This window comes from Lycorma delicatula, chromosome 3 (assembly GCF_047948215.1).
Source record: "Lycorma delicatula isolate Av1 chromosome 3, ASM4794821v1, whole genome shotgun sequence".
Classification (NCBI taxonomy): domain Eukaryota; kingdom Metazoa; phylum Arthropoda; class Insecta; order Hemiptera; family Fulgoridae; genus Lycorma; species Lycorma delicatula.
The window spans coordinates 171,226,109-171,247,493 of NC_134457.1; the positions used below are offsets into that span (position 1 = coordinate 171,226,109).

Sequence of the window (21,385 nt, forward strand, 5' to 3'; positions counted from 1 at the left end):
CCAAATAACTAATTTATTGTCAAATTGAATCAGTCATTGAATGTATATTTTCATTCAAAAGGTGTTGCTAATTTAGAAAATTTTGTTGTGAGTTATTAAATCAAATAATTAGTATTACATAAAGAATATTACTTTTTGTTGACCAACTAAATGTTAGTTTTAAGTTATGTGACAGCTGTCTGACTACAGATCTCCAATGCATGTAATGAATAGGTTATCTTATTTTGTATAGTTTAATATCTACATTTCTTTTGTAGATTCAATGAATGTTATTATTAGTAAAAAATGAATTATTTTTAATTAAATATACAGAGAGTCTAGGCTAAAGGTATCCAAAAGCAATGGCTTATATTTAGAAAACTATTAGTTGTAATTTCTTAAGTGTAGGCTCAGTTGACAGGAAATATCTGCAAGATTCATTCTTTTTACTGTCAAGGTCAGTAGAATATGCATGCTGACTCACATGCAATTGTAGTCCCTTTCATTTTCGATTACTGATAGGGTTTTTCAGTACCCCCAACAACTGTATTTGTCAGTTGTGTCTTTTAACTTTCCGGCACATATGGAAGGTTACCTCATCACTAAATAACAAGATAATTAGGATTGTTTTTGATACAGTGCATTACCTCTGCTGGAAACTGATATCGTAGGGGGTGATCATTTGGTTTAATGTGATGGAGTTGTTACTTGTACGTTCACAAATGGAGCTGCTTATGAACAATGTTGTGAACAATAAAATGAGGAATTTGCAGTTCGTAACTAGTCCACCTAATTGTCTTTCCAGGACTGGCAGTGAATCTATCCGCAGACACAGTCCACAATTGTTTTACTAACTGAAACTTTTGATTGATTTCCAGTTTGTGAAACCAAGCTTCCAATCTCTCTTGAAGTCATATTCCACTGACGAATAGACGTGGATGAAGGAGGATCGATATTCCATTCAGTTCTTACCTGCTGTTTAACATGTGTAACTGATTGAAACTCTGCTAACCACACCACATACTGAACTTTCTGTTGCGGAATGTGCATCTTGACTGACTACTGCTGATTACAACTGCATTGTAAGTCGGGTGCCTGTGTGTGCATATTCCGCTGACCTTGAGATAGTATACAGATACATAATTTCTATTGTATCTTATAGCGTTTTAATTAATTAGTTCTTTTTTTTCCAAATATTTTCCAAAGCCTTTTCATTAATAAATGTAGCCACGATTTTTTCTTTTGTAACTATTATTGCCTTGTTAACTCTGTTATGTTAAATTCTATAGCAAAGTTATGTATATATGTCAGCCTCAACAATATATATTGACATTTATTTTCTTTTCATTTTGGAGGGGGGGGGGGTGATTCCTAATATGATTCACATTAGAGTAGACCTACTTGTTAAAAAAATTAGGCCAATGGCTGCTATAAAATGTTTAAAGTGCAATAAACAAAAATAAAATAAAATAGTAAGCCCCAGTTTCTAAATTACAAGGACTGTATTTTAAAATTGCAACAGATATTCATTCCTTATTATATTCTCTATAATATCGAGATCAATGATGAATTTCCCCTCTATAATAATTTATCGGTATGCTTGTTCTCTGTTTTTCTAAGTATTACAGTTACAAAATAAAATAAAACAAATTCTCATCATATATGATATTTTTTGATCGGAAAGAAAGAATTCCATGCAAAAAACTGAACTAACAATGGAAAATTGGTATTAGCATCTGTCACTTGGCTAAATATACCCCCCGAAAAAAAATGATTAAAAATAATCATATACCGACATAATTTGATAAAACACTCTTCTATTTAAAGTAACAGAATTCAAAATAAGTAGTATTCGTTAATAATTTCCACGATAATGAAATCAAATTACTTTGATAAATGATTTGGTTTATTAATTTCGACCTGTCGACTATAGAAATTCGCTGTAGAAGGGTCAGAAATAATTAATATAAATTTAAATTAGTTATATGAGTTTTTATAATTTTTCAAGGAAAAATCTTAACCACTTTTAAAATTTCGGTATATAAAACTTGATTCAATTTTTGAGGTTGTTCCGCGATCATTGAATCGACTTAGCAACCATAACCTAGCGCATTATCATAATTAGTTGAACAAATTGACTTCACTTTTGATTCAACAAGTAGAAGCCAGCCCCCCCCCCGTCCTCTGTATCGCAATTTTGATTTATAAAATCCTTTTTTTTGAATTAGTAACTGGGAACTTATCGTTCGTTTATCCTAAGCTGAAATTACAAAAAGGTTACGTAATGCTCTAATTGTGTACTTTTTAATTTACTTATTTGATTGTAATTCTGTAATTTTTATATAATAAGGATGTGTTCTATCTCTGTGTAATTTTTATAATAGAAACGAATTAAGGTGATAAAGATTAATTATGAACTCGTTTAGCTAATTGTAGTCTAATATTACAAATTTAAAAATACAAAAACTATGTAATAGTATGCATCATCTGGAAAAAATCAGGAAATAGTAAAATGACCCTGTGTTCGATTTTAATGAATAAATAATATTAAAAATAATTTTTTTTTGATTTAATAAAAGTTCAGTTAAATCGAATTAAATTTTAAATGAAAATAAATAAATAATAAGGTGGATGTCCAAGAACCCGTAATTGATCCTATATTGTTAAATTACAATTATAACCATCAATATTAATACACTAACTGACAATTGGTTTTAATAAATCTTCAATAAGGTTGAACCGTAAAATCGATAATTTTTATCTCGTGCGGAAAGTATTTACTTTCATAATTTATTATTTAAATATTCATTGAATGTTAATTTACGTGTTTAAAATGCTGTTCAACTTAATTAAATTTCTCAGATATGTAAAGGTTTTTATTTAAAAACAAAGTTAGTAAACGTTGTTCTTGGCTGAACTAATTTATTTTACTGAGGTCGATCGAGATATCTGATTGCCAGTCATTTTAAACATTAATGGTTCATTTTTAATGGACGGATTTATTTAAAAGTTATAACAAAAATTTAATGATGTAATGCTGAATAGAAATTTTCATTTTTTTTATTGTACAAATTATGTCTGTGACTACTTACGATTAACGGTTTCAATATTTTTATTTAGTTTCAGCTACTAAAACCTTGTCAGATAGTATTGAATTACAATTTTCAAAATTACATATCTTTGAAACAATTTGTTTACCCGTGTAATAATGTGATGTGGGCGTTCAGGCTCGATTGATTACTTCACTGATCTACTTTCACTTTTCATTGTTATTCATACCGTCATTATTATAGCATTCCTAAGCTGTGTTCTGTGGATGGCAAGTTCGGTAATGTTTGGGAGTGGGCTTGCCATGCCGTACCTATAACTCATTATATATAGGAAGTTTTTTTTAAGTCTTTCATACTATCACAATGCCCCTTGGTAGTTTCTTGGTTTAGGATAAAATTTTACTATTATTTTTTTACTTCCTTTAAGGAAGGAAGATTAAAAAATATATTTTGAAACAATCTGTCTTGATAATTTTAATACTGTTTGATGTTATTTTGGGTACATATTCTAGTTTTTTCATTGTATAAAATTAGTTCCAATTATAAACCTAAAAGGCTGACAATGAGGTTGGTATTTAAAACTAATTTGAAAAAAATTATACATATTTTACGTATTATATTCGTGATACAAAATCATTATTTTTATAATTTTACAACTGTTACTGTTAAGATACATCAAATGGATTGGGCGAGGTATTTCATAAACTTATTTTTTTTTTCAAACAACCTAAGTTTAGTGTAGGTAGGATTTTCTGGCCTTAGAATTTTCACATAATAAATATGATTTTTGTTATTCATACTTACACATGTTTCAAGGATTGATATAGTTTTATATTTCTGGATAAAGAATTAAATTATTATCTTATTAATATTTTTATTTATGATAAGTAATGTGTGGCATTGTGGTAGCATTTCTAGCTTTTATCTGAATTTGGGTTGAATCCTGGTCAGGCTTGGCATTTTTTTTTTATGCTACAAAAATTCATTCTTACAATTATTTGTTAATAAAATATCTGTTGATATAATTAAAAAATAAATTGTTAATGTTACGAAAGGCAAAAAGGAAATCGGATACATCAGGTTTACTAAACAGAAAAGTTTTTCCACATGTTTTAATTTTCATTGTATTTTTGAATTTTACTCTAAAGCTAATCCTGGAAGAAGAATTACTTTTGGAAACTGTTAACGACTATTGAAACTATGATGTGTGTTATGTTGCCGATTTAATTCAATTTTTTTTTTTTTTTGAAAGTATTTTGCCCAATAATTAGTGTTTACAATGAAATTATAGGAGAGGAAGGCTGCTCAGTATATTTAAAATTCTTGTTTTCTTTATTGAAATATCAGTTAAATAACTGTTATTCTTCAGGCAATGTTAGTTATTATTTATACTTTTATTGAGCCAAGTATAGATGGGAAAAAAATTATGATGTAATCTGTCAGAACCTGAGCTGTATTTATGGAATATTTTTCTTGAAACTGGATTGTTACTTATGGTAAGCTGTAGTCACCATCATAATGTATTTTGTGTTATTGTACGAGTAGTAACATCAATTATTAGGATTATCCTTTTTTACTTCCTTGTACGAAGTAAAGGAAGTATTGTGATTGCGAAAAATTTCAGTTTTTAGATTTCAACAGAAATAACCATTTTGACCATCCCTGAATCCATTTTGACGTTTCAGCGTGACGTACATATGTATCTCGCATAACTCAAAAACGATTAGCCGTAGGAATTTTGGATTTAGGACTGTTCTAACATGTAGTTGTGCACCTCCCCTTTTGGTTGCAATAGACTGAACCAAAGGTGTCCAAAAAAGCTCAAAAAATTTGGATTTTGGACTTTTTCTTAACTGTTGTAATAAGCCCACATTGAGAGCTTTTTAACGCTATATCATAAGTGGTACTTATTTTTGTTGGTTTCATTATTTTTGGATCTTACAAGGGAAGGCGCATCGGTTCGAATCAGACTTCATCTCCTTTTCTTTTTTTGATTCATTTTTTTAACTTTTTTTTAAATTTAAATACGAGGTTTGTAAATAAAGTAATTAGACTTCAGAAAAACCTTTTATTTACAATCCAATTATACATGGACTCACCTTCGAAATAGTTCCCTTGGGAAGCCACGCAACGCATCAAACGGTTTTTCCACTCTTCATAGCAGTGTTGATACTCAGAAACCTGAATATCCTTCAGGTTACATTCTTTTACATTTCTTTTATCTTCAGGTTACATTTTTTTAAATGTTTTCTACTGTTACAAATTGGTGTCCTTTGAAGTGTTTTTTAAAGTCGGGAACAGGAAAATATAACAGGGATTCAAGTCAGGTGGTTGAGGAACTACAGGAATGTTTTTCTTTCCCAAAAAGTCATTAATTGAGAGTGCAATGTGACAAGGTGCATTGTTATGAAATGCAGCATCCAGTTGTCTTTGATGGCTAGTCTCATGCAGGCAACTTTTTTCCGCAGTCTTTCAAGAATTTCTCGATAAACATATTGATTTACAGTCTGTCCTGTAGGCAAAATCACCTTATGGACAATATCATTACCATTGAAGAATCAAATTAGCGTGGTTTTGATTTGTTCATTTTTGTTTTTTTTGGAACGTGGTTAGTTTGAAGTGTGCCACTCCTTGCTCTGACGTTTTGTTTCTGGGTTGTACTCAAATATCCAAGATTGATTACCAGTAATAACATTTTTTAGAAAATCAGGATCAGTTTCAATTCGCCTTAGAAGATCACGACACACTTCCACCCTGTTATTTTTCTGTTCAACAATGAGGTTTTTTGGGACCAATTTTGCACAATCCTTTTTCACATCCAACTCGCTTTTCAAAATTTGATGGACTGTGGTGTGGTTCAAATTCAATTGTTCAGCAATCATTCTGATAGTTAATCGCCGATCGTATCGTATCAAGTCTCTGATTCGCTCAACATTGTCGTCTCTTTTGCGTGGATCGTCCGCAACTGATTTCCGGCTATCTGATAATGCTTTAAACAACCTAAAAACTTGGGCTCGTGACAGAGCGTCATCTCCATTCGCCCTTTTCAATTTTGAAAAAGTTTTAGAAGCATTCTCACCGAGTTTAACACAAAAACTGATTGCACAACGTTGCTCATATTTGTTATCACTTATTTTTGTAACGCACAACAAAAACTCGAAAAGTTTGTTTACGTCTCACGTGGTAACAGTAGACTAAAATTATTAATACCTTATATAAATCAGCAGTTCATCCAAACAAAAAAACTAGTCTCATTACTTTATTTACAGACCTTGAATATTGGTATATTAATAATTATTAACCTGTGATTGTAAAAGAATTTTTTAAAAAATATGAAAAAATCTTAAGTTATTAATGAAATAAAATTTTATGTACTTAAAAATGTGTATATTTAATTTAATAGGCATTATTGCATATGTGTATATATAATAAATTAGGTGAAACATGTGATTATTTAATATTAATTGAAAATTATAACTTAGAATCATATTATTTTTGGATTTTCTAGTTTAATTTTATTTAATCATTCTGGAATTTCTATTTAATTTTATTTACATTAAAGTTAACTACAGAGTGACTGAAAAATAGACCTTCACAAGAACAACATAAACACTGAGGCATACATGCCCGTTCTTTACAAAAAATAAATAGTAAATATGTAAATAATTCTAATAATAATATAAATTAGTATTATAAATAATAATAATAATATTGCAAATAATAAATTGCAAAAAATTCTTATTTTTTAGTTCATTACTCCTCTGATATTGTCAGACAATATTCTCCCTAAGTCGGAGTTGACCATCATTTCTTTTATTTGCTTTTTGTTGCCAATCGTTGGTTTGATAATTTTTGCTCTTAATTTGTGTACACTTTCTCTAGCTATAAAATTTTTCTCTATGTTTATCATCCTCTCTTAATCTTTTTTTTTCTGAATTTTTATGGGCATCGACTGCTAAGGTCATTAGCCCTCGTCACAATCTTTAAAAGAAACTACTATCACCATCTGGATCGTCATATGTAAGGGTGTAAAGGGCCCTTACATTTTATTTAAAAGCACAAACTATACAAAACATTTAAGACATAAAGACAAGGACAATCACAAACACTTATGGGGTGTAAAGGGCCCCAATATTAAAATTTGAGATAGGTTCCCAAAAGACCATTAAATTAAAATTAAAACTTATCCTACCATATCTTTCTTTCTTTCTTCTACGAGTCTCATTTATAGTTTGTTTAAGCACCCTCGGGGCGACCAGAACCGCCGTTGAGCAGTATATCAGTCGCGCCAGGGTGCCGTGGCAGTTGAATCCTTCTTATAAACAGGCTATAGGCATGCACCGCACACACATAGCCTCGCGCCCTCAATCCACCCTTGAGGGTCCCCCATGCCATCATCGGACACACCCCGACTCACTGCTCTTGAATGCAGGTGAGCCAAAATGGCCTAGGCAAGAGGGCTACCTCCCGTCACTATACGTGCCACGTTTCGAGACTCCCTTATGTATATATGCATACATTTAAAATTAAAATTAAACTTATCAATACCATTTTTTCTTTATATATATATAAACTACCGCTTGGAGTTTCTTTTGTCACAGCTTTAAACTTTCATTTTTATAGACTTTTAAGAAGTCCACTGGCGTGTAAAAATGCAACTATTTTCTTCATTTCCATTAGCCAGATCAGCAGTAATATTATTTCTAAAACGGAACCTCTTTCTGAGGTCCTCATATATGGTACACTCTTCTATAAGATGCTTGATTGTCAGTGTTTTATTACAAACACCGCACATTGGCCTCACTTCGCCGGTTAACAAATATAAATTTGTTAATCGCGTATGACCGATTCTAAGTCTGGTCACCGCTACTTGTTCACGGCGAGTCAACTTATAGTCGCTTTTCCATTTATAATGAGAAGATTTTACTGTGTTTAATTTTGTATTTAATCTCCTCCATTCAGCATTCCACTTGTTTTTTACTATGTTTGTTAGACGGTTTTTGAAATCTGCCACTCTTACAGGAAATGCATCCAAAACATCGCAGACTGTTGCCTTTCTGGCAGCTTCGTCTGCGATTTCATTACCTGTAATACCAGCATGCCCGGGAGACCATACAAATACGCATCGCTGTCCTCGTTGTTTTAGTACGTATAAAATGGACAGGATGTTTGCAATTAGGACATCCTTAATGTTCTTGTTCCGAATTGCGACTAGTGGACTTAATGAATCGGAATATATTAGCACTCTCTCTTCGCAATAGTGTTCAGTGTAGCGAAGAGCTTGCTGAATTGCCGTGAGTTCTGCCGTGTAGACACTGGCCACATCTGGCAGTCTCCAAAAGTGGGCTTCTTCATTTACATATATCGAGCATCCAACACCATGTTCGGTTTTAGAACCGTCAGTATAAATTCTAATATGTTCTTCGTAACTACTGACGGTTGCCAAAAATTCCTGCTGGATGATCACTGCTGGTTTCTTTTTTATTTCTCCTTGAGAGAGATCCAAACTTGTATTAACCGCTGGCAAGAGCCATGGCGGTATTTCTCTAGTAGAAATTGCCAATGTATCTGGAATGGCAATTTCATATTTATTTCTTAATTCGTGGTACCTAATTCCGGCTGGTCTGGAATAGGTAGCACGACGTTCGTATAATGCAGCCATAGGATGATTCGTAAACAATTTATTATTTATATGAGCAGGGAAAGCCCATATATTTGCTGCATATCTTAACAAGAGGATCTCTCTTCTATAATGTAGTGGCATTATTCCGGCTTCAGACATCAGAATAGCCGCCGGACTTGTGCGGAAAGCACCTGTTGCGTATCTTATTCCGCTATTATGAACTACGTCTAACTTTCTTAAGTGCGACTTTCTAGCGGATGAATATACGATACATCCGTAGTCTAGTTTAGATTGAACCAATGCTTTATACAATCTCAATAATGTATCTTTTTCTGAGCCCCAATTTGAGTTCGATAAACATTTTATAATGTTTAGGGCTTTTTTGCATCTATCACTCAAGTCCTGTATATGTAATCCCCATGTAAGCGATTTATCCAATACTAGTCCTAAATACCTTACGCTGTCTTTATATTGTATTGGATTATCATCAATTGTCAACGCAGGACTTTGATGAGGAATTCTCTTCCTACAAAAGTGTACACAGCACGTTTTTTCTGGTGAGAATTGGAATCCATTATTCCTTGCAACTTCATTTAGAGCATTGATCGCTCGTTGCAATTTGTACCTCACCATAGCAGTCTTTTTGCTGGCATATACGATTGCCAGATCATCAACATAGACGCTTTTGCTGATTTCTACTGGAATGGCTAATATCAATTTATTAATGGCAATGGTAAACAAGGTACCGCTCAACGGCGAACCTTGCGGTATGCCATTTTCCAAGATTCTTTCACATGAATATTCATTGTTAACGCGTACTTGGAAGGTACGGTCATTCATGTAGTTGCTGAGCAGTATAGGCAGATTGCCTCGAATGCCCCATTCATGTATCTGGAGCATTATACCATGACGCCAGGTCATATCAAAAGCCTTCTGAAGATCAAAGAAGACTCCGACACAATGTTTCCTTTTAATAAAGCTGTTATATATAATGCCCTCTAAGCTGATCATTTGATCAGTGGTAGAATGGTATTGCCGAAAACCTGCTTGATACGGTGATATCAGGTTTTCTTTTTCCAAAACCCAGACGAGTCGATTATTAATCATTTTTTCCAATATTTTCCCTATAGCACACGTCAGAGAAATAGGACGGTAGCTATTGGGGTCTGTTAAATTTTTATTTTTCTTTGGTACTGGAACAACATGAGCTTTTTTCCACTGCTGCGGGTACGTTCCATCCCGCCATATTTTATTATAAAGTTCTAATAATCTACGCTTTGCAGTGGTATTCAGCTGCCTGATCATATTATAGTGGATTTCATCCGGACCAGCAGCTGTGTTACCTGATTTTTCCAACGCTTTCGCGAATTCTTCCATTTTAAATGGTACATTATATGAGTAATTATACTCAGTTCTAAAATTTAGTAGACCTTCGAGTTCTTCTTTTTTGGTTCGAAAACCTTCCTCGTAGTTGGCTGTTTTGCTGGCCTTTTCGAAGTGATTGGATAACAGCTCTGCAATTTCATATGGAGTATCTTTTATTTCATCTTCATCTTGAAGGCTAGTTATGGGAGCAAAATCATTACGCCCACAAATCGCCTTCACTTTCCTCCAAACATCTTATGCAGAAGTAGTTTTGTCGATGGATGACACGTATTGCTACCAGGATCGTTTTTTCGAATCTATCATAAGACGTTTTGCATACGCCCTGTATTTCTTAAAGGCAACAAGATTTTCTATACTGGGACGCTTCTTAAAGGCGTTATACGCCCTTTTCTTTCTTTTTATAGCTTCACTTATTTCATCGTTCCACCATGGAACGAGTTTCTTTGTAAGTTTCCCAGATGTTTTGGGAATATATCTCGATGCCGACTGAATTATTGCATTTGTTATGGCGTCGACATCGTCTCCGATAACTCCAGTTGTTTCTGGGAGTATCGTTCTAGCTGTGAAGCTCGTCCAGTCTGCCTTATCAAATAACCATGTTTTAGAGACGGGATATGTTTTTCTTGTAACATCAGTTACAATTTGCACCGGGAAATGATCGCTTCCATGCAGATCGTCTATGACATGGAAGCTGTACCTCGGTGCTATCGATCCGCTTATAAGTGCAAGATCTATACAGGACGTCGATCCATCTCTGGCATTGAAAAAGGTTCCTGATCCGTCGTTTAAAATAATAAGTTCTGAATTCATCAGGAACCCTTCCAGTTCTCTTCCACGGGGATCTACTCGATCTGATCCCCAAAGAGAATTATGAGCATTAAAGTCACCCACCAGTAAAACAGGTGGGGGATGCTCGGAAATTAGTCTTGCTATGTCATCCTTATTCCAATCAAAATACGGCAAGTATATGCTGCAGACATTGACCTGGAGCGGACGCTTCATTCTAACGGCGACCGCTTGTAGGTTTGTGTTTAGAACAACCGCTTCGGTGGTAGCTCTAGTCGATGTTAATATAGCTACTCCACCTCTAACTCTTACATTTGGCGGTTGATCTCGCCGAAATATATCGAAACCTTTTAATTTAAAATTTTCATTTCGGCGGAAATGCGTTTCTTGCAGACATATACAAATCGGGTCTACATCATGCACCAAGCGTTGGAGCTCATGGATGTTTGAAAAACATCCATGCTAATTTTTAATTAAATTATGACCTTGGTTTTCCTTTCGGCCATCCTTTTTTTCTCTTCTTCTCCATATTGGGAACGGCATCATGTTCGCGGAGAACATCGTCGCCGGTGTAGCTTCCGGTCTCCGAATCGGAGACCACCGAAGCCGCCGCCGACGACGACGGGCATGGATCGGCGCCGGTTTCAGGCGCCGATTGAGAGGCGGCAACCTGGCCGCTCCCCGACACGGGGGGCGCACCGGTCACCGCCCGTGGAAGGGGGGGACACTCGTCCCCCCTGTGAAATTTTTTCTTCAGTTACAGAAGGCTTGGGAGCCTCCATAACAGACTCTGTAGCTGTCACTTTCTTATCTTCAACTAAAATCTCGCTAAGATGGACTTGGATATCAGGTTTAGTGTCCGTTTTCTTCTGTGCTGGAGCGACTTTTTGTTTTGCAGATGTGTCTTCAGGAGGCTGTACAATTATTCTTGGCTTAACAGGTTCTTTAGTGCTGAGAGGCTTCATTTTGTTTTCGATTATCCTCTCAATTAAGCCAGCCAAGGTAGGTGCGAGTTTGTTGATGATTACACTCTCATCAACAGCAACTGGAGCAGGAGCAGGAACAGCAGCCGCAGCCTGAGCATATGTTGTTGTTGCTCTAGGTCTGCGGGTGTTTACGATCTTTTTTTGCTTCAAAGTAGCTGCCTTTTTGCAGGGTTTTTACTTCCTGCACAGCCACTTCGTCTTTGTAAACAGGACAGTTCCTGGATCTACAGGAATGCTGTCCTCTGCAGTTTATCAGACAGAGACTTTTACTCTATCCTAATATTTCATGAAAGATTGTTGAATTAATAATTGTATAAATATTTGATGATAAGAAAAACTAATATTTCAGCAATTGTGCAACTGTCCACTTTATTAAAGAATTGGAGGATCCTATCTCACTTTCAAATGAAATAAGTTTAAATGAAATGCAGCAAAAAATGTGTTAATGTAATTTAATAGGTGTACAAAGAAAATTAATATTGCTGATAAATTTCATTTACAAGAACTGTGTACTTCATCCGTATAGTTACCAAGATTTTGTCAGTAACAAAAGAAAAAGAAACAGTGGCTAACAGTAATGCAAGTTTGATGTAATTCAAAATTGATGTACTATCTTAGTTATATAATAGAAAGTAATGTATTAAACATTGAAAGTGTAAGTATTCATAAGAATGAAGTGAAAACTAATTTTTGTGTTTCAGGGATGCTTTGTTCTTCTTCTTGTTATTGATTGATTTATCAAAAGCTACAGTTTTAGCACAGTTTGCTCTTAGTGCATCAAGTCAAGAAGAAGTGAAAAATAATATAGCTAGAGGAATGTCATTGTTAGGCCCTACTCTTACATTAGACACAGTTGTAGAAACACTTGTGATAAGCGTTGGAACATTGTCAGGTTAGTATTTATTATTATTACTTCTGTTTTGTTTCTGAAATTGTTTGATTAAGTTGAAATTCATTGAAAAAAATTGATATAAGGTCAATAGTCTTTATAAAAAAAATATATATATATATATTGCTTTGATAAAATGCAAAGGTGGTTATTATTAAATATTTATTAAGTATATGAATGATATTTCCATATAAAGTATAATGTCATTCCTTGGGACTCTTTCAGAGTCAGAATGAATTTTTAAGATATAAAAGTGGGCTGTTAGATCATTGTTTGGTAGCCGTATTAGGTCTGTTGACCGATAATTAGAAAATGTAATGTGTTAATTTATCTTCGTGTCTATATTTATAAATTTTCAATCTTTACTAAAACGAATAATCACTTATTTTTAAAATAACTTCGTGCAAGATTCTAAATTTAATTTCAGATAAATAAAGTATATACATGTACTAAACAACCTCATTAAACAAGAAATATATTTTAAAATACAGCAAATGTCTATAAATACTTATTCAAAAACATTGTTATAAAAAATGCGCCACGCTTTTATTTAACTAAATATTTTCATTACTTTTAATGTTAAAATTTAATAATAGTACATTTATTTATTGGTTATTTATTAGATATTTATATAATTTATTTTTTAGTTTTCAGTGCATTTTTATATTTGTTAATATTTTATTTTTTTGTTTAAAATTCTCAATTTGATTTAATTCTAATTTTTTTACTTTTTAGAGGGTTTTTCTAATTTGTTTCCTTTTGTTATTAATGTTAATTAATATTAGTTAAATAAAAGCTTTTTTAAAAAAAAAAAATTTATGTGTAATCAAATATATTTTTGTAATTTTTTTTGTTTTTAGTATATTTTTTTAAGACTAAAAAAAAATAAAAATATTTATTTTTACACACTGAAGTTACATACATGTACCAAATTTCAATCATTTTCATACGAGATAGTTCATGAGAAATGAAAATGTTCAACTAAATGCATGAATTTAGCATAGGGGTAGCGCGTGGGGTTGGGTCATATCAAATTTCGACACCGTAGTACTGTATTGTCATCAAAGTTACATACTTCTACCAAATTTCATTGATTTTCATACGATAGTTCAAAAGATATAGCAGTTGCAAGATTTGATTATTCCTAAAGCAAGTTAAATGAAAGCTTTTAAAAAAAATAAATGTATTCTCTAACCATACTGATTCAGACAGAACCATTATTGTGTAACTCAGCACAATACTTCAGCATATGAGAAAGTGCATTATTGTGCTTCCCCCATTACCAGTATTATGTTACCAGTATTATCTACCTAACAGTTTAAAACATTTTTCCACCAATTTATTTAAAATATAATGAAAAAAAAAGAATCTGTTAAAGAAAATATTATTCTGTCGATGAATTGATAAATAATACTAATTAATTTGTTTTTAAAAACCAACTATCATCAGTGACATCATCAGCACTAAAAACAGTACATTCTTTTGTCATTACAATACTGTGACGGTAGTCATGTCTCATTTATGATCTTGAATTCTCTCTCTTGGTTTTCTAATATTATTTTACCTTGTTTAATGATGTACATAATTTTGACTGTAATATATGTTATTTGAAATGCATGCTATCTTAAGTGGATACACTTTTGAACAGATTCTCATTATTTATTTTTTAGCTTCCATACAGAAAAAAGTATTTTGTTCTCTTCTGGAGAACCTATAATTGAATTGCAATTGTTACTATAATTCATTAACATATAAATTTTGATTTTATATGAATTTTTTTCTGAACAGTTGTATTTTGAGTTTTTTGGTTGTGTATATAAAGAAATATCACGACTCATCTACAATTCCTGTCTAGTATAGTGTCAATTGTTTGTTAAGTCAGTTAGTGGGGTGTAAAGTCATTATTTATCAAAATATTGTTTTCTAAATGTTATTTAGTTGAACAGCAAAAGCAAATTATTATATGAAGAGTTCATCGTTAGCTGTTATGTGTCAGTGTCATAGGAATATTCCTCTCATTGTACAATTCAGCTTCTATCAAAGATTGATAATTTCCATATTCTTCTTGTCATACATATTTTTCTTTTTCTGTATTTTTTCTTTGGTAATTTTTTTGGTATTTTCTTTGATAATTTGGTAATCGTTATGGTAATTTTATTTAAACAAATGTAATAGTTACTTTTCTAAATCCAAGTTCAATAACTTCAGTATTTTAATAACGTATTCTTTATGAAAAAATGATAGGTGAACGATACTAAATATGTGTATTGACACCATGTCTAACTTTACTTATTAGATTTCTTATAATTTAAGTGAAATAAGTGCAGTTAAGAAATTTTGAAATGTGAATTAAAAATTGGTGTTATTAGTAGTCCATATAAAAGCTTTATTTTTTAATGTGGTTTTTTAAGTAATTCAAATACATAAAATAAAATGTAAATTTAAATTGATGTAAAATAATCTGTGTTACTGCAATATGATTTTTTCACTTTTAATTCAGACATTTATGAATTATGACTTGGGTATTATCCTTGATTTTTTCATATATGCATAAATCTTCTTAATAATAGCATCTTCGATAGCTTAAGAATAGCTATCTTCTTTAATAATAGCATTGGTGCTTCTTTTGTTTGCAAATAATTTACCTGCCTATATACTCTAAATTCAGTGCCTTATGTTTGCTGATGATGTTAACATTTTTGGAGAAATTCAAAGAATTAATGAATGATATTAGCTGCTTGCAGCTAGTCTGAATAATTTAATGTGTTGATGTAAGTCTAATAAATTAAAAATTAATATCAATAAATGTATCTTTAATGGTAAAAGTAGTCCAATTATTATTGAACTCTTAATTAACCAGTTATCAATGAAAATTCTAGTAATAGTAAGACTTTCCTGAAAAAACGTTATTATTACCGTTAATTCATTTCTAACAAAGCTGTTATCTCTAACTTCTACTCAGATTATTACATACATGTTTGTGTTATATTTGAGTATTATTTTTTTATTTAATGTAGTTGCTAGTTATAGATTTTATATATACTAGTATTTACATTGTATATAAATATATATATATAATATTTAATGTATGTCATTGTAATAAAATTAGTTGAAAAATATCAGTTATGTCATTATTGTATATTCAGGTTACATAAGTCTTTAAGGGATTATTTTTATCTTTTAAAGTTCCCTTAGGTCAGATGACCACTTTTTGGTGGCTGATCAATTCAGTGCTCACATATTATTATTGCTCACATATATTGTTAATCATAATTCATAGTCTTATATGACATTGGTTCCTTTTCAATATCTGTTACGATTAAAGTGTTACACATCTTTCTAATTTTAAATTTAAAACATTTTTTTAAAATCTGCAGCTGGCACAAATGAGTGTTATGGTTTTAATAAATTTCTATTGGGGTCCTATGAATGCTAAGTTTTATGGCATATTTTTTGTTTCAATTATTAAAAACTTGGTTTTACTATCATTTTGGGTTCTTATACTTTATTTACAAAATTGATATTTATATATTTTGTGCATTGTAGTAAAACGTTTTTTTTGCATTTGAACCAGCTTGATAGCTTACACCATTATTGTGTAATGCAGCTCTATCCAACCCAAAATCATTACCGACCCAATAAAATATTAGGAATGTGAAGCGAGCTGCATGCTGCATAGACAAAAGGTATAAAGGGCTGGCCACCTGTTATAAGTAAATTGTTTAACACATATTTTTATTTTACAGTGTTCTGTGTAATAAAACAATATTTAAAACAAATCAAGTAGTTTTTATATTTTTAATATAATATTTCTTTATAATGGTGTTTTTGATCAAATTCCCCAAATCTAGCTAAATTTATTATTTTGTTTGCAAAATAATGTTTTTAAATTTTTTTATTTAAAACGTCATTTTATTTTTAAATTATATTATTTCAAAAATAAAATTCTCTTACAGTGTGTATCATTAGCATTAGACGTTAACAAACTTTTATAAAATCCATTCATGAGTGTTATAAATAGTTTAATATAAAAAACAGCCATGAAAACTGTATTATGCTGTTAAGCAGTCATTGCCAAAAATAAAATATATATAGATAGTTGTTCAATTATTTGCATAAAGTATATTATCATTTTTGTTAGATTTTTTAATGCATAAAAAAGTATCTATGTAAAATCTGTAAGGGCCACACAAAAGGAACAACTAGGCTGTGACATAGCTGGTGACATAGCTGGTTTAAGGATTGTTACAAAACTTTAACTTTTAGTGACCATTTTGAGGTAATCCGAAAGGGTGATTGTGGCCATTCATGTATTTTTGTAATCCTCTAATGATGCTTAATCTGAAAACAAAGTCAAAATCAAAATATGAAACAAAAAGTGTTCACGCACATACTGAATTCAATAATGAACTGTTTGTTGAAAATGAAAGTTATTTATGTCAGTAAAGTGAATGATCTTGGAATGATCTGAGAATTCTTCATTTTATATAGATTCATTTTTATAATATCTACAATATAAAAAACACTTGACCATACTGTCCTTGAATGGTAGGTTGGAAATTTGGAATTTGGAGTCATTGAAGGTATATAGAGCTTAGAGAAAATGCAAAACAAGTTTTTAAGGTTTTTTTTTTTGTTAAAAAGGTTTAAGATGTAATCATTTGATTCATCTCTTGATTGAGAAAAAGTATTTTATATATTGAGGTGATATAATTTAGGTGTAAAATTAAACTACATTTCTTTTATGTCTTTTTATTACTGGTATTATATTAATAATTTCAGTTTTTTGTTATGATAATTTATCATCCCTTGTTTTATTATGATACAGTATATATTTCAATTTTTTATTCTTGGATGTAACAATGAAAGTACAGTCCCTCTTGAGCTAATAGGATAATGTTATTATTTAATAAATATTGTGCAAAGAGTGCATGTACATCTGTATTTTTTTATGATACTTGTAAAAATTTACTATTTTTGTTCTACTTTTACTTTTATTTGTAGTGTGAAAATCTGTTTTATCTATTTTCATACACTTGCTAATATTTTTTTCTCAATTTAAATTCATTTTAAATTTTTAGGGAAGTTTTAAGTTTTTGGGAAACTATTGTAATCTATTTTGCTTATTCTTCTGAAGAGATTTGTTTTTAAATAGAAAAATTAGCAGATGAATTTAATATTCCCTCTCCATAGTACATACTGTTGAGAAAGTGAAAGAATCTACATATGTGATTGTTTGTTAGTTTACAGTGTAGTTGCAAAAAAGTAGCCACACTTTTTAAAATTTTTAGTTATATAGTGGTAATCAATTCTCACAAATTCTCTTTTGTACAGAAGAGATCAAAAAGTTTCAAATTGTTCTTTTATTATTATTCTTATTGTGTGCTGTTTGTTGTAGCTAAGGGACAGTAATAAAATTGTGATGTTAATAAAATTTCAAATTGTGTTATATATAAAGTCACTCATTACATTTGTAGTCAATAGTTTAAAACTTAAGACAACATTTTCTGTATGCACTTAAATACAAGCATACAAATGTTTTTTTTATTTATATATTAATTTGGACTAATATTATTGTTTTATTAATTAACATACATACATGGATATCTTTGTACTTACATAAACGCTGTAATATAAATTTTTTTTTAAAAACAACAAATAACTTTGCATAGTTTTTGTATTCAAAGCAACTTGATGGTGAACGAGTGGAAAAAAAAAGTGGAGGAAGAAGAAGTGAGGTCCATGACGTCTGAAGAAGAAGAAGAGACTACCAGGGAGTATGGAGGACCTGCCGAGCCAGTTGGGGCTCATTTTATTAACATTAAGACAGAACATGGGGTCAGGCCATAAAAATTCATAGTGCAACAAAAAAGATTTAATGAAAATTTATAAAGGGTTTAAAGAGCTAAAAGATATGTCGCCGCCAATTGCAGCAATCACCCAGGTGGCCCAAACATAGGGGAACAAAGAAAGGGAGATCAGAAATCTGCTAAATGATCAGTTTACCAATGAGGAATTGATCAAACTCTTGAATAGGAGATGTCGGCTGAATTGACAAAGCATGTGCAGGTAATAGGGGACTTATTTAAAAGTGAAGAAGATGTTGGTCAGTTTTTCGAGTTAACCAAAAGACATGACTATGAAATCAGTGATGAGACGAATTATAAAACCTGGCGTTGTAACAAAAGACGATACTGTTGTTATGGGAGGTGATACCCCAGTCGCCAGCAGGACATATACTTTGCAGACAGAAGGAGAAACATTTCTTATTAAAATTTTTGGAGTTCTAAGGAAAATAAAAGCAGAGTCTAAAGCAGCAACCATGATTATACCCAGAAGAAGACTAGGTGTGGCAATCAAGAAGATTTTAAGCCATTTTTACAGTGGGCCTGAAGACCTAGTTGAAGTATATGTACTGTTGGCAGAAGGAGAGATACTAGAAAACAAAAAACAAGTAATAACGAGAACAACTGCCTCCAGTCCAAGACAGCAGAACAATAGTTATTAAGGCTGATGGCAGGTCATATGCTAATTTACTGAAAACAATGAAGAGGACAGTGACAGTGGAGGAGGCAAGAGAGGTCCTATACTTGAGAAGAGGAGCAAGAAAAGAATTGTACATGCAAGTTAAAGATGCGCAAAAAACAGAAAAATTGAAAACATTGTTGAGAATCAAGGCAGTGGACCTCCAGATGGATATTAAAACTAGAGAAGACTGCAAAACAGTGGTACATATTAAAGATATTGAAGCAGAAATGACAGAGCTGGAGATTCAACATGTGATAGCGCAAGTTATAGGGGAGATGGCAATTTTAAGATATTGTCCATACGTCCGGCCTATCAAGATACAACAAATGTGACAGTTATCATCACAATGATGGCTGCGAAGAGACTAATTAAACAGCAGATACCAATAGGAAGGGTCAACTGCAGGGTGCAATTAAGAGAGTTAGAAGAACGGTGCTATAGATGCTGGGTTGTAGGGGATGTATCTCTGAATTGTAGAGGGATGGATAGATCCCAATTATGTTTTAATTGCAGGAAGACTGGGCACAGAAGAGGACAGTGCAAAAAGCCGTCAGTATGCACTTTGTGTGGTAAGGGGTGCTACAGGTCGTTGGCATGTAAGGATCCAAAATGAGGTTCTTACAATTCAACACGAATAGAAGTAGGCTGGTGATAGACCTCTGCTGGAGGTGGCTATCAGGGAGAAAGTGGATGTGATACTAATGTCAGAACCAAACATCTCAAGAGTGGTGGGGAAAATATGGAAATTAGACCAGCTTATGGATGTGGCAGTTGGATTCCTGGCTGCCAGTATAAGCGATAGCTGCAAGTGGATTGGCGAAGGGCTTTATGTGGGTGGACCTAGGTGGAGTGGTAATACTTTCCTGCTACCACTCCCTGAACACAAGCATAGATTATTTTATAACATTTCTCGATGAGTTAGGTGAAAGAATTGAGAGGAATAGAGGAAGGAGTACATTGTTGGTGAGAGACTAATGCAAATTCTCCCGAATTGTCAGGAGGGGCAAGCAGTGTGTGCGGTCTACACCTTAGCGATAAGATCAATGTGTGGGGTCTGGTGTGTATAAATGGAGAGGAAGCAATGGTTGAAAACGGGAAGTCTCAATCATACATAGACTTGGCGTTTGTGACAGAGAAACATATTAGTCACTATCATGGTTGAAAGGTAATGAGGCTTTGAGAGCCTCTTTGATCATTTGTTTGTTACATTTGAAATGAGTGTGATAGTAGGGCAAGAGAAGAATTGGAGGGTAGTAACATCCAAACGAGGCTGTGCAAAATTTGCCAGAAGGATAGGACCTAGACTTGTAGGAGTGAATTCACCAGAGGAGATGACAGAAGTAGTATCCAATGAATGTTTACGGTCCAAAGTTGGAGTAAGCATATCAGTGAGACATCACATATATTGGTGGAATCAGAAGTTAAATCAACTGTGCAAAGCATCCTGGATGTTAAGGAGGGTCTTTTAGCGAGAGTCTAGAAGGAATGAACTGGGACGCATTAGAGAGGCACCCAAGAATTATATGGAAGCTAGAGATGCATGTAGAGCGGCAATTAGGAAAGCCAAAAGGAACAGCTGGAAGGAATTATGTGAGAGCATAGATCAAGACCCATGGAGGAGAGGTTTCCGGTTGGTGACTGGAAGGCTGGGCCACAGGCATTCTGCACTTATTGACTCACGTCAGTGAAACTTGCTGTAAGGTGAAGCAGACAGAAAAAAATCTAAGTAGACTACTGAGTACTATGGTGGGACTGCGTACTTCAAAATGCAAACTCTATGCTCACATCATGGCATCGATTTTACTGTATGGCGTACTGGTGAGGAGGAGAGTGATAGAAGCAAAAAGAAACAGAAGGCTACTCGAGGGGCTATAAAGATGCATTGCACTCAAAATAGCTTCGGCATACTCATTGGTGTTGGCCGAGGCTATCCTAGTGGTAGCTGGTATTCAGCTGGTGAGAATGAGAACAAGGCTATATGAGAGAAGTAGCACTGGAAGAGATAAAGAGCGATTGGCAGACAAGGTGGGACAGGTCGAGTAAGGGTAGGTGAACGTACTATCTGATAAGAGAGATAGGTCCATGGGTTAGGAGGGGATTTGGTGAGCTAAATTTTTGGCTCACTCAATTCCTGATCGGCTCGGCCATGGTAGGTTCA

General features: G+C 32.8%; 1 protein-coding gene across 3 annotated transcripts in view; it reads left to right on the forward strand.

Annotated features, from left to right (window-relative positions):
* Nucleotides 1-21,385, forward strand: part of Hmgcr (HMG coenzyme A reductase) — a 158,266-nt gene that overhangs the window by 100,747 nt on the left and 36,134 nt on the right. For all 3 annotated transcript variants that reach the window (XM_075361034.1, XM_075361032.1, XM_075361033.1), the window contains one exon: nt 12,512-12,702. In XM_075361034.1, the coding sequence (XP_075217149.1) occupies nt 12,512-12,702 (191 nt within the window). The remainder of the gene's footprint in view (nt 1-12,511; nt 12,703-21,385) is intronic.